This window comes from Phascolarctos cinereus, unplaced genomic scaffold, assembly GCF_003287225.1.
Source record: "Phascolarctos cinereus isolate Bilbo 61053 unplaced genomic scaffold, phaCin_HiC Scaffold_9;HRSCAF=440, whole genome shotgun sequence".
Lineage (NCBI taxonomy): Eukaryota > Metazoa > Chordata > Mammalia > Diprotodontia > Phascolarctidae > Phascolarctos > Phascolarctos cinereus.
The window spans coordinates 205,110,332-205,124,883 of record NW_027556402.1 but is presented as its reverse complement, the minus strand read 5'-3'; the positions used below and the strand labels follow the sequence as shown (position 1 = coordinate 205,124,883).

Below are 14,552 nucleotides of genomic sequence, written 5' to 3'. Positions count from 1 at the left end.
GTCACTGGGTCACTGGGTATACATGTACAGTTTAGTTACTTGGGGGACATAGTTCTAAAGTGAATAAGTCTGACTTTTATCTTATGTCCTTTAATGCTTTCCTTGCCATCCTTAAGCACAAGTACCCTCAGCCCCTCCTTTGCTCACTCGCACCTCTGAGGTCCTAAAATGCATTCAGTTGTTCAGATGGTTGGGAAAAGATACCCGAAAGAGTGACTGAGACTTGGGGATTGATTTTGGTGTAAGGAAATTTACAGAGCCACATGAGCCCCCTCCCACACACAAACCTATGAAAAGTGATACTCTCCAACTAGCAAGAATAAATGTTTCCCATCTTCTCCCACCCACCTTCAGAGTCATGTTTGGAATATGGTATTTTCTGGGCACGACAATATTTTAGAGGCAGCTGGTGGCACAGTGGGTAGAGTGCGGAGCCCAGAGTCAGTAAGACCTGCGTTTAACTTCAGCAGTAATGTTCTTAATGACAGGTCTTGGCTCTTCTCTCTTCTCGTCCTGACAGAGTAATGTTTCTCCTTCTGAAGTGGTACAGTGGTCCAACCACCGAGTGATGGAATGGCTGAGGTCAGTGGACCTGGCTGAATACGCACCCAACCTTCGAGGAAGCGGAGTTCATGGTGGTCTCATTGTGAGTAGCTGCTCATACATCTGACCTGCTGTTTTATATAAGAGGATCAGAGCTTTAAAGCTGGAAGGTAGCTAGTAATTTTTCAGTCTGGTTCCCCTCATTTTATAAATGGTGAAAATGAGGCCCCAAGGGTTGAAGGGACTTGTCACAGTCACATAGGTAGCAAATGGCACGGCAGGGATTCAGACCTACACCCTTAGCCCATAGTTACACACTTGTAAATGCAGAGGCCGGATTTGAAACCAGGCCATTCTGTTAACATTGTCCACATCATTCTGTCTCTGGTCAAGAAAGGTCAGTGTCTGTGTCCACTGTCCTTTAGAGATGGACAGTCCTGTAAGAAAGGGTCTAGGTGGAGGGGGCAAGGCTAGGGCTACCACAGCGGGAAACCCTGGAAAGGTTGACAAGCCTCTGTAAGAAGAAAGGGCTGCCCTTCTGAGACACTTCCTTTGTGGCCCCAGCCTATGATTTCTGCACTTGGACTTACGAACCTCACCTCCTGAATGATGGGAGAAGGAGGCTTGGTTTCCATGTTATATCAATAGAATGAATCATTCCGTGACCCCTGAGCTCACCATTTATCATCATGAGACTGAGTCCCTGAATGGACTAGCCAGCCAGGGCTCTGAAAGGCCTGCTTAGATCAATGAAATTGATACCCTGTCACAGAAGGATGACACCAAGCACTGCCATAGGACACCAGTCATCCAGTGTAGGGACACGCAGATCCAATCCAATGAGCATTTGTTAAGCACATACTACTATATACGGGATACTAGGGGATAGAAAAATAAAATGAAAACTATCCCTGCCCTCAAGGACCTTCCATGCTACTGGGCACGATCTTCCTCCCACTACCTCCCTACCATTTGGCACACCAGGGAAGACACAGAGACACACCAGAGGCAGGGAAGTTTCTCCCAAACAATGCAGTTGCACCATGGCCCAGGCCTTCTCACTCCCAGGAGCTGGGTAGCTTCTTGTCATCCTCTAAAAGATTGATATCTTTCAGGTATTAAATACAGCCAGGTCCAGGTTACTATGAATAATGAATCCCCTAAAGTTATGCAAATTCATCTTGCATATTTTCACTGGGCTGGAACCAGTTACCATATTTTATATATAATCATCACTTTGAATAGTGTGAATTCAAATTCAAGGGATTCATTATTGATCTGGACCTTCCTATAGATTTATAGAAAAGGATTATAAAAGAAACTATAGTATAGATTCAAATCCCATCTCCGTCATTTACTAGCTGTGTGGCCTTGGACCAGTCATTTAATGTCTCAAGACCTATAAGACCTCTTTTTTTTTTGGTATGATTGTCTGTAAATTGTTGGAGACATCAGAAAACGTTTGCTTAGTCAAAGTTCTGCTGTCCACCCACAAAGCCTTCCTACAACGAACTCAGCAGCTGGTTTGTGAGGGCCACTGAGTCCACTAACCCAACACTTATGGTCTTTCCCCCAGATCCTAGAGCCCCGCTTCAGTGGGGACACACTAGCCATGCTTCTGAACATTCCTCCTCAGAAGACACTTCTCCGACGCCATTTAACCACCAACTTCAATGTCCTCGTTGGGCCTGTGGCCCAGCAAGAAAAGAGAGATATAATGGCATCTGCAGCCTATACACCACTGACCACTACTGCCAAAGTCCGGGTAGGTCCCCCACTATGGGTGTGGGCCCAAGCAGGGAGCACAGCTTCATTCCTCCCCTAGGTCTTTCTCACTATAGAGATGTTACAGGATCCCGTCAACCCAGAGAACTTGTGTTCATGAAATAATTACTTGTCTGTGTCTAGCTTCTAGAGACCAGAATCAGTTCAGACTTTGTAAAATTAGGACTTGTGCTGTGAGGGAACAAGAGATAGTTACAGGCCTTTAAGGAACTCTTCTGATTGGGGAAATTGTAGTAGCACTCATGAAGCAACAGTGAGCCTAAGTGTAAAGCTGGAAGCAAGAGGTTATTTGGCACTAACTCTCCTTATGTATTATATATTATATTATGTAACTCTAGTGCTGTAAGAGTTCATAGAAGAGTTTTTAGTCCTCAGTAAGGACTACTGGAAATATAGACCAGAGAAAGAATTTTCTGTGTAGGATTACTTACAGAGATTCATTAAAACTGTATCAAAAGTTTTCTTGGCCCCTTCCACAACATGAGACCAACTTACATAATAAAAGTCAGGTTTACAATGGTATTGGGTATCATGGGATTTTGGCATTGTTTTTCCTCAAACTGTACTATACACATAATAGGTGTTGAATAAATCTTTAGTGAGTGAATGAATGAATACATATTAATATTCTTAGATTAAGTTTAATTAATTAATTTCCTTAAATTAATATTCTTAAATCTGACTTTCTTAGATCTACAGATAAGATTGCTTTTCTTTTTCACGTGGTCTTGTCTTGGTTGTGTTTTAGCCAAAGAAACTAGGATTTTCACACTTCGGAAATATGAGAAAAAAGAAGTTTGATGAATCTACAGACTACATATGTCCCACAGAGCCGAGTGAAAGTGTGAATGGCAATCACAAGGCTTATGGTGGCCACAGCCACCGAGGCCCTCCCCCCAGTCCTGGGGAGGAATTGGACAAACTGGATCAGGTGGGATACGTCAACTGATGTAACTGTCATCTCAGCATCTCCATGCCAATCCCAGAGCTTGCAAATAACACCGTGTTACCTGCCATATAACCTCCAGCCTCGTCTGCATGAACTCACCAAGAAAAACCAGCCTTTCCAAACCCAGAAGCATTTGATCTTCACACCAAATATGCCAGGCCACTGGTTGTGTTTTGTTGGGGGTTTTTTTTTCTTTTTAAGTCAGTACTTCTCCTGTCTCAGCCTCTCTGTGCATCAGTGCCTTTCCTGAGGACAGGCTGGTAAGACTGTTACTATAGGCTAAGAATGGAAGGAAAATGGTTTTAAGAATAATGGTTTTTTAAATGATTCTTAATGCCCATACCCTGCAGAGTCTGCACAAATATAAACACTATTTTCATTTTAAGATGTATTTAAGTACTATGAACATAAATATAAATAAATGTATAAGATTTTGTTCTAGCTAATTTGTACAGAAGATTGGGGATAAATACACACACATACACATTTTTTAATAGAACATTTTTTGTCTTTATTCTAAGAAATAGCTGAAACACAACCATCTTCCCCACCACTTTTAGACTTGCTTTATGATGCAAAACTAACAAATCTCCTGTAGCAGATTTTTCACCTTTGTTGTTGTTTGGTCATGTCTGACTCCTTGTGACCCTACAGACCATGCTGTCCATGGGATTTTCTTGGCAAAGATACTGGAGTGATTTGCCATTTCCTGCTGTGGATTAACGCAAATGGAGGTTAAGTGACTTGCCCAGGGTCACACAGCTAGTAGGTGTTTGAGGCCAGATTTGAACTGAAGTCTTTCTGAATCCAGGCCCAGCATTGCATGTACTAGCCACGTATATACATACACATACGTGTTTCTTGTTCAGCACAGCTGGATTATAAACACATTAAATATGTTCTAAAGTTCTGGTTGCTGAGATAATTCAGAGGGAGTCTATGTTCCACTAGCAGAAAATATAATCAATGAGAAGGAGGGTTTCTAACCTTCTGGTGGTTTGTTTACTTTAACACAAAGGGTGTTGCTTCTTTGTGGTAAAGTAAATAATTAATGTTCTGCTGAGAAGCAAAGCACTTGGCATAGAACGTGTCCCTCTAATGGGGGAGGAGGGACAACACAGATGGCCTTCCAACCATTGTACAAATGGAAAATCGGAACTTCAAGAGAGCAAGGCCAGCCCTGGCCCATGGACACAGTCAGCTCAGCATTTGTGGATCAGATGAGGAAAGAACAAGGCCAGGATTTTAGCACCAGGTGCAGAATGCTCCATCCTCCATATTAGCCTCCCTGCTTCCCCACAGAGGCCTTGGGTCTAGCTTCCTGGCTATTAGATGCCCCTCTGCCCCCCAGCCCTCCACATGCCACTCCCTCCCTCCAGTTGGTACCTGAAGGTATCATCCATCTCCATGTTCCCAAGTGGTCCAGAGACAGCAGAGTCTGAAGGCAATAAGTATCGACACTGAGTTTCTCTCTCGTGCTGTGTCTGCCTAGAAGCCTGCCAAGTCCTTGTAAAGAACCCCCTTTGTGTCGCTTCTTAAACCACACGTGCTCCATCCTAGTCAGTTCTATTCTGTCCAGATGGGCTTTGGGAGGGCTTTAGAGTCCAGCCTGAACCTAAGTGTGAATCTTCTCTATTTGAAAACTTCCAGTGATGGGGGGACTCATTACCTCCTGAGGTAGCCCATTCTTCTTTGGGAGTACCTTAATTGCAAAATTAGATTGCCAAAATCTTCTCTACGCAACTTCTCCCCATCTCTAAGCTAAGCCAAGCAAGCCCAGTCTTATAGGATTACAGATTTATATCTGGAATGGACATTACAGGCCATCTAGTCTAACCCACCCCCACTTTACAGATGAGGAAACAAGGTCACATTGCTAGTAAGCATCAGAGGTGACATTTGAACCCAGGACTTCCTCACTCCAAATCCATCCCACTATTCACTTTACCTCACTGCCTCTCTTCCATGGTAGCGCTTCATGTATTTAAAGGTAGATGTCACTCTCAGCTCCGTCCCTCAAGTCTTCCTTTATCCCGGTTACACAGGCATCGTGGGATGCCCTGGATATACATCTGCTGTTCCTTCCTAGTATAACAGAAATAACACTAGGCTTGAAGTCAGGTTTGAAATCTTGACTTGAATCCTGGCTCTGACACTAGCTGTGAAACCACAGGCAAGTTACTTGACCTCATCAGTAAATCAGAAATAATCCTGGCAAGTTACAGCCTCAAACATACCTGTGAAAAAAAGCACTGTAGAAATAGGTGACATTGATATTGTTCGTCTGGTCTCCACGTGGCCTGGTTTCAGGGCCCTCCACTGTGCTAGCTGCCCTTAACTCCAAGTTGCCACAGTCCTTCCCATCATGTGGCACCTACAACTAAACCGAAAGCTCTGGCTGTGGTCTGGCCAGGGCTGGACAGTGCACTTACCTTAATGAAATCTAATGTTGCATTAACATACTTGGCTCACATCACCTCTTTTTTCAGACTGGGTTTGCCATTCACCCAAACTGTGACCAGCACCCTCCTAGTTCTCATGACTGCATTGCAAAGCTCTGTCTCCCCTATATTTCTGTACTTGGGCTCTTGATCTTGACTTTTTAAGCCCATGCTGTGCCCAAGTATGGGTCAATGCTGCCCTCTACAGCAGAAACTAGAGAAGGACACTCAGTTCTACGGAATATCTCCTTTGGAACATTAAAAGGGAGATGGACAGACCTTTCTATAACCTGAACAGTGTCCTTTGCTATAGTAGCAATACTCTCTGCCCTCCGGGCAGCATGAGGATAAAGCCTGGTTCCCTTTTCTTGTGGTCAGTATAGATGGGGAACAGGAAGTATAGCAGGATGGGGAGAAGATGGGGAATGAGCACCCTCTGGCATCAGGACCCCTGTGTTCATGCCTTATGTTTGGTGTTTACATGCTCTCCTAATTGCCCTTCCTTTGAGGCATAACATTCGTTATAAAGTACATTGTGTGTTTCTGACCCTGCTGCCTGATGCCCAAGAGCTGTTATGTCTACATAGGGGAAGAGACTGTGATCCCAAGACAGGGCTGGGACCATTGCCTGCTGCTTCTTGAGAAGCTCTCTCTGAGTTTCCCTCCATCCTCAGGACTTGGCAGTGCCAGTGGTCCAGGCCCCAGAGGAATTCAGAGGTCAGGCACGCTGGTGCCAGTGCCATCAGCACTCTCAAATGCAGATTGCCATTCAGTCTCTTTCTGATGGCAGAAGTCCAGACGGGTCCATGCAGCAAGCTGGCCAGAGTGCTGGACCAATACAATCTTCCCGTCTTTTAGAAACATGAAGCAGTAATGAAATTATAGAACAAAGTAACAACTTTGACCATGCTGCTACCACCTATTGCCAGTGGCAAGAAAAACCATATTCCCTAGAACTTCCTCCTTCCTCTGAATCTCTCATAGGGACCTGTGCCTGTGCCTGTGTGTCTGTCTGGGGGGACCTCTAGCTGAGCATGGAACTGGCCAGCACAGCTCAATACATACATGATGCATTACCAGAAGCACCATCTACACTTGTGTCTCGGAAACTGGCTTAAAAAAAAGTCCATCCTTTGTGAATAATTTATATACTAGAAGTTCTTTCAGAAGACTCTCCCCTACAGAGAGTCCTGGAGTCAGGGAATTGGACCCTGTGATGTGTCTGTCCGTGAGACCCAGAAGCATGCCTTGTACAGCCTGAAATGAATGGCCCCCTTGCCTGCTCTCTGATGATACTGCTGAATAATTTTACAGATGGAACCTTCGGAAGGTACAGTCCTACAGATAGGGGTCATCTCTCAAGGCATTCACAACCTCACGGTATGTACTAACCTGATGCTTGCTCCTCCCACCCCTCCCTCATCACAACAAAGGAATAGAATCAAAGGAGCCGGCCACAATCTGGTCCTTGGGTCAGTATGTTGGCCACACAGGTGAGAAGATGGAAAATATCCCTCTGTGCTTGGTAGCCTGGGCTGATTTCTTTGTTTCATGGGGCAAGCAGGAGCAAAGGTGAAAAAACAGTGTTGATCACCTACAGGTCATCTACCATATTCAACTAGGAGGCCAACACAGGAAGAAACAAATTCCCCAGGTTCTTCCCTGTAGCCACGCCTCTCCATAGGCCATATTTCCATCCTTTTCAAAGGAGTCTTTCTGGTTCTGTTTATATAACATTCTCCCAAAGAGTTCCTAGGCATCTTGCAGTGGTTGACTTGACCCCAGCTGTCAGTGTAAAGCATAAGACGTTCACCTTATAGAGAAAAATAAGCTTTTTGGAGTCTGTGTCAGTACATTAATTAAGGCTTCTGTCATTAAATTCAACATTGGCAAGTCTTTCCAAATTTATCCCCTATCATTGTGAGCAGCCTACAGAATTCCCATCACCTACCTGCATGCTGACCAGCACCAGAGGCATGTTGCCTTAGCCGGTAAGCCCAGAAGATTTCCATGGACTCCTCTGGGGAGTTAGAGCAGGGGGGTAGAGAAAGAAAAAAGGACAGCAGAGAACTATAGGTGGTACCTGTATAGAAATGGGCATCAAGAGCTACCAAAAAAAATCTAATTCTATTGCTTGTTTTTGTATTTGTTTTTCATTTTTCATGGTTTTCTCACAACCTGATTTTTGTTTGTTTTGTTGGGGGGGGTTGGTTTTTTTCTTTTTGGGTTTTTTTTTACCCAAATTGCTATATATATTTTACTCAATATCACTATAATGGCCCAGGCCAGGTTGTTAATTTACCTTAAATAAATGAACATTTAAATAAACTTGTCATTTAAAACATTTTGTTCATTTTGTTCTGAAAGGCAAAATCCTTACTAAAATTTCCAGTAATTTTGTATGGGGCAGCTAGGTGGTACAGTAGATAAAGCAAAGGATTTAGAATCAAGAAGACTGGATTTCAAAGTCTGAATCAGATACTCTGTAGATACATGAGCCTGCAAGGAACTAATAGAAGCAGCTGGTGGTACAGTAGACAGAGTGCTGGACCTGGAGTCAGGAAGACCAGAGTTCGAAATTGGCCTCAGACAATTACTAGCTATGTGACCCCAAGCAACTTATTTAACCTCTACCGGTTTTCTTATCTGTAAAATGGGGATAATAATAGTACTTACCTCCCAGTATTGTTGCAAGGATCAAATGAGATAATATTAGCACAGTGCCTGGCACATAGTAAATGCTATATAAATAATTATTCCTTTCCCTTCTCCCTTTGTGAAGATAAAATGAGGTGATATTTTTAAAGCACATTGCAAATCTTAAAGCACTATATCAATGCTATAGCTATTATTGTTATCATTACTGTTCATATCATTACTATGTATTTGGTTTTTTTTTTTGATGTATAACCTGATGGAAACTTTCTAGAAACAGGTCTATCATTAGACTTCTCTGATTTCAAGGACACTGATGTTAGATATGTCATTTAAATCTTTTTTTTTAAGTTGCCATCTACTGTTGTATACTTTCAGACTGTGCTAAACCAAGATGGGCTACTAAAATGAAATTCAGCTTCTAATGCCCACAAACAGAAGACCAGAAACGTGTATTCGCCAAGACCAGGAGCGCTAAGTACAGCCAGATGCCTCCGAGTGCTGCCAAATGTCTGGGGCAAGCCAAATCAGAATACGGCCTGAAAGTTTTATTGTCCTGGTATGTGTCACTCATGGCCAAGCTTATGGAGCCTAGAGTGATCCAATGATGCCATTGTTTACTGACAAACGGTCACTTTTGGAAAAGTGATACAAAATGTTTCGTGATAAATCAGACACAATTTAGATGCCTGCCTGAAGAAGAGTCAAAATATTTCTGTTATATTTGCTGCAGTGTTCGCTATTGACCAAAACTTTAATATATTTGTATTTTTGCAACAGCACTGGAGCCTATAGCCTTTTTATTAGAATTCTTCTGCTCCATGCAGGGGGCAGAAGAGCTAGAGTCTGTTTTACCAACAGGATGCTATAAAGCCACCATGCCTGATTTCTGCCATTTATATTCATTCAAAGTCTTTCATGCTATCCTTTGTGGGCAATGTTGGTTTGAATGACGGGTACTTGAAACTGATTGAGCAGATCCAGAGATTGTTGCTTAACAGTTCTCAATGTCAACCTTGAGAGCTTCTGTACTCAACAGCCCCGGGTCTCTGTTCGTGGCCATATTCTGTTCAACACTTTGAAGAAGTTTGGAAGAAGGCAAGGATATAGCATGCTTATTAAATTTGTGGATGCCCAAACCTGAATGGAACAGCTAATAGGTCAAATGACAGTACCTGGGTCCAAAAGGATCTCTGTACATTAGGACAATGGGGTGAACTAAGTAGATGAAAATTTAACGTGGTATTTGGGTTTTCTATTCCTCTCCCTCTACCTCTCCACTCCCAATTAACAAAAAACTATTTTCTCTCTTTACTTCCCCTCATCCATTGAAAAAAAGAAGAAAACCCTTGCAACAAATATGCATAGTTAAGTAAAATAAATCTCTGCATTGGTCATGTCAAAAAAAAGTATGTCTATTCTACGCCCCCCCCCTTAGTCCATCACCTCTCTGCCAGGAGGTGGGTGGCATCATCATTGGTTCTAGAATTGTGATTGGTCATTGTGAAGTCTTCTCTTTCAGTTTTTAACAATTGACTGTACAAGTAGAGGATTGAGAAGGATATAGGAAAACATAAAAAAGACATGGGGATTTTAATGGATTGCAAGTTCAATATGTGTCAACTCTGTGATGGGGCAGCCAAAAATTAGTGCAATCGTGAGGTAAATGAGTAGAAGAATATTATCCAGCACAAGGGAGATGGATGGTTGCCCAGTATTCTGCCCCACTATGTAGACCACATCTATAATATTGTATTCAAGTCTGGCAGCTACTCTTTAGGTAGACATTGACGAGCTAGGTTGCCCAGAGGAGGGGGACCAAGATGGTGAGACTTGAAATTATACCATGCAAGGATTAGTTGAAAGAACTAGGGAAATTTAGCCTATAAAAAGAAAACTTGGGGGAGGAGGGCAGAATATAATAGCTCTCTTCAAGTACCTGAAATGCTATCATGTGGAAAAGGGATTAAATGTGTTTTGTTTAGTCCTAGAGGGCAGAAGTAAGACCAAATGTTTGGAGGTCAGTGTCGTGCTTGGTAGTAGACACTTGATAAAATATTCGTTGAATTCAGTTGAAGTTACAGTCACAGTGATTTTGGCTCAATAAAGGAAAAGCTTCCTAGCAGCTCAAAAATGGAATGGTCTGTCAGGAATCTCAGTGGCAATTTTCTCAGGGAACCAGGATGACCACTTGTCACTTCCAGAGAGGGTCCCTGCTCAGGTTTGAGGTGGCCCCAGAAGCTCCTGATGGCCTGATGTTGTAAAAGTAAAATTCATGGTGTAGCTCCCATCCCACAGGGAATGGCACTTGAGAAAGCAAAGAGCTGGCCATGCCCAACATCAGTGTCGAAAACCTTGCATCCTCAGAGATCAAGGGGCTCGATTTCATGGGAAATGACAATCCACTATTTGATTTATCACTTCCTGATCTAAAACAGCCTCTTTTTCTTTTCTTTTTTAGAAAATGCTTGATTTTCTTGTCTTAAACAAGTAACAGATGTAAAAGCAGTTGAGAATAAGTATATATAGGTTGTGACTGTCAACAGACCAGGCTGGTTTGACAAGCCACACATGCACACATACTTCATTTCTCCTATCCTGGGTCATTCATGGGCAGCTGTCCTGTAAGACATTGTGGCTTTTCATACACCAGTTCACACCATAACTATAACTTCCTGATTCAACATCGAAGTCACATGATGCAACCCTTACCTTGCCATGCTCTTCAGTGCATCAAATTTAGACTTATGTGCACAGGTCCGTAGCTGGGGCAGTTCTTTTTAAACAGACCTGACTGGCATCACCTGGATGAATTAAAGGCAAGATCCTCACATACTTGCTAGGAGGTAGTGTTACTATCTGTGGGCTTGAACAATCATGTTAATTTATAGTATACCACACGCAATGGGGGCAGGAAGTTGGGGGGAAAGGATGCTGAGTTTAAAACCAGGGTGAAACAAGTTATTTCTAGGAAGAAAGAAACCTCAGAAAAAGGAGAATGTCAGTCTGAAAGGAGATGAGGGAAATTGGCCGACAACCTTGGCAAGGGATGAACTAATAATACAATCATTGATAATTTCAGTAGAATTAGTTGGTAAACCTCCAGTGGTAATGCAGTGACAGGCTTCCCTAGCAGGCCCCAGACAGTGGCCCAGTGGCTCAGCTCCATCCAATTTACTTAGCAGGATCCAGAGGACCTTTGCCTAATATGCCTCAGAGGATAAAACTGCTTCAAGGCTAATTGGTATCGAGACCGTGATGCCTGCAATGTGAGTTTAATAGAAAGAAGAGAAAATTCTCATGGGACAGTGTTCTAGTCAGTACAAGATGAGTTTTCCAAAGTGAAAAAGAGTTCTGACATTTCTCCAGAGCCAACAATGGAAATGAAAACCATGAAGCAGCCAGCATCCCAATTTCCCCAGTGGAGAGGTTTGTGGGAGAAGATAAATTACTTTCATTACATGGAAGCATAAAGAATAGTGTTCCATTTGACGAGATGCCTGATGCCTGAAGTGATCATTCATTTGAACTGCTTGTCTGGCTATTGGCTGAGTCTTGGTGGTGGACTTACAAGCCCAGTCCTCCTTTGTTGACACTCTTCAAACCGTCCCAGAAAGAATACAGCACAAAACAAACCAGTGAACTGGGACACTAATGCATCATTGTTGGGAGCTGTGAACTGATCCAACCATTCTGGGGAACAATGTGAAACTCTGCTTAAAGGGCTGTAAAACTGTGCTTACCCTTTAACCCAGCAATACCATTACTGTGTCTGAATCTCAAAGAGGAAAAGGACCTATATGTATAAAAATATTTATAGCAACTCCTTTTGTGGTGGCAAAGAATTGGAAATGGAGAGGATGCCCATCAATCGGGGAATAGCTGAACAAGTTGTAGTATATGGTTGTGAAGGAATACTATTGCACTATAAGCAATGGTGAGGGGGTTATTTTAAGAAAAACCTAGGGAGACTTATAAGAACTGATACACAGTGAAATGAGCAGAACCAGAACCAGCAGTACACAGCAATGTTGTAAGAATGGGCAACTGTGCATGATTTAGCTACTCTGATCAATGTAATGATCCAAGACAATTCCAAATGCTATCCACATCCAGAGAGAGAACTGATGAGCTCTCTGAGTACAGATTCAAGGACAGTTTTTTTCACTCTATTTTTCTTGCTTTTTTGTTGGTTTTTTGGGTTTTTTTGCAACACAGCTAATATGGAAATATGTTTTGCATAATTCCACATGTATGATTGACATCACATTTCTCGTCTTCTCAATGGATGGAGGGGAGGCAGCCTAATTTTTTTTTAATGATTAAGAATAAATAATAAATTGAGAAGCAAGCAAGCAAAAAAAAAAAAACTCAAACAGTAATAGCTATGGACGATTGCAGACCTGACGTACATTGAGATCACCATTAGTAGTGAGAACACTCTTGCATGTTCCACCATCCAATGGGTGTTCTGTGGTCATTCTGCATGTTGGCTATTGCCCAAGCACCAGCATTTCCATGTGCCTTCATGAGAGAAACTGACACCAAACGTTAATACTTTCCCTTTGAGAAACCCAAACTAGAAGCTGAAAACTAATTTAAAACATCAACCAAGACTCAGAAAAGCTAGGTTCCAGTGCCTCTTCTGCCTCCAATTTCTTTTATTTTTTTTTATTTTTGTTTTGTTTTTAGTTTTCAACATTCACTTTCATAAGATTCTGAGATTTAAACTTTCTCCTCCTCCTATTTCTCTCTCCCTCCCTCCCCCAAGATGGTGTATAATCCAATACAGGCTCTACACATACATTCATGTTATTTTCCCATTAGTCATGATGTAAAGAACAATTAGAGCTAATGGGAAGAACCAAGAGGATGAAGCAATAAAACAAAACAACAAAGGAAAAGGAGAGCAAATAGTAGGCTTCCATCTGCATTCAGACTCTAGAGTTCTTTCTCTGGGTGTGGATAGCAATTTCTATCATGAATCTTTTGGAGTTGTCTTAAATTCTTAAGAGCCAAGTCTATCAAAGTCAGTCATCCCAAAATGTGGCTGTTACTGTGTACAATGTTCTCCTGGTTCTGCTCATTTCACTCTGCATAAAAGTTCATGAAAGTCTTTCCAAGTTTTTTTGAAGTCTACCTACTCATCATTTCGTATAGCACAATAATATTCCATTACATTCATATAGCACAACTTTTTCAGCCTTTCCCCAATTGATGGGCATCCCCTCAATTTCCAGTTCTTGGCCACCACAGAAAGAGCTGCTGTAATTATTTTTGTACATGTGGGTCCTTTTCCTATTTTTATGATCTCTTTGGGATACAAACTTAGTAGTGGTATTGTTGGATCAAAGGGTATGCACAATTTTATAACCCTTTGGGCATAGTTCCAAATTGCTCTCCAAAATGGTTGGATTGCCCCTAATTTCTTAAATGACCTTGGGCAAGTCATTTCTCTGGACTTCACTTTCCTCATCTGTAAAATAAGGAAGTTGAAGTAGGTTGCTTTTCCAGCTCTGACACTCTTATTCATCTTTCCCACCCCACCCCACTACACAGTAGACCCACTCCTTCTCCCTTGATCTCCCATGAGAGCAGAGGTATCACTCAGAGGAAACGGAGCACTGGATATCCTTTGAATGAGTCACAACTTACTGCCCACCAAGTCACTTTGGCATAGTAGCCTGGAGAAAAATATTTCTAGGAAAAAAGTATTTCCCAATTTTTTGGTTCAAGAGATCATTTTTTTTAACCTATCAAATAAACAAAAGCTCTGTGGAGAGGTGGAAAATGGGTGTGATTTTCTTCACCCTTTTTGGCCTCTGATAAGGATGGCATGTATGGTCTCCTCAAGGATCTGGCCCTGGACAAAATCCTTTCGACAGAGAGAAAGGTGGATGGTATGGGCCATAGGGACTAGAGACTATTTTGCATCCCCATAAACTTTGTGGGCATCAAAGAGTCAATGCCTAGACTCTGACAAATGAGAAGACCACTCATTTCAATATTCCCTTCACCCTTTAGAAAAAGGCCATGAAACAAGGTTTTGTTGAAATGTCCTGTTGTTCTAACACCTAAGTATACTCTCAGCTTGAGAAGATCCATATATATCTTCTGACTGGTTTGAGGGAAGCCACACTGGTATCTGAGTAAATGAAGGCCTCCGGTTAACATTAGAG

The 14,552-nt window shown here is 42.3% G+C and overlaps 1 protein-coding gene across 24 annotated transcripts in view; it reads left to right on the top strand.

Moving 5' to 3' along the window:
• Nucleotides 1-9,155, top strand: part of PPFIBP2 (PPFIB scaffold protein 2) — a 216,838-nt gene extending 207,683 nt beyond the window's left edge. For 16 of the 24 annotated variants that reach the window (XM_078148358.1, XM_021005246.2, XM_078148354.1 and 13 more), the window contains 4 exons: nucleotides 521-646; nucleotides 2,120-2,308; nucleotides 3,077-3,259; nucleotides 7,033-8,745. In XM_078148358.1, coding sequence (XP_078004484.1) covers nucleotides 521-646; nucleotides 2,120-2,308; nucleotides 3,077-3,259; nucleotides 7,033-7,215 — 681 coding nt within the window. In that variant the 3' untranslated portion in view covers nucleotides 7,216-8,745. The other 8 variants (XM_078148356.1, XM_078148357.1, XM_021005264.2 and 5 more) reach the window with 3 other exon arrangements.
• The last annotated feature ends 5,397 nt before the right edge of the window (nucleotides 9,156-14,552 follow it).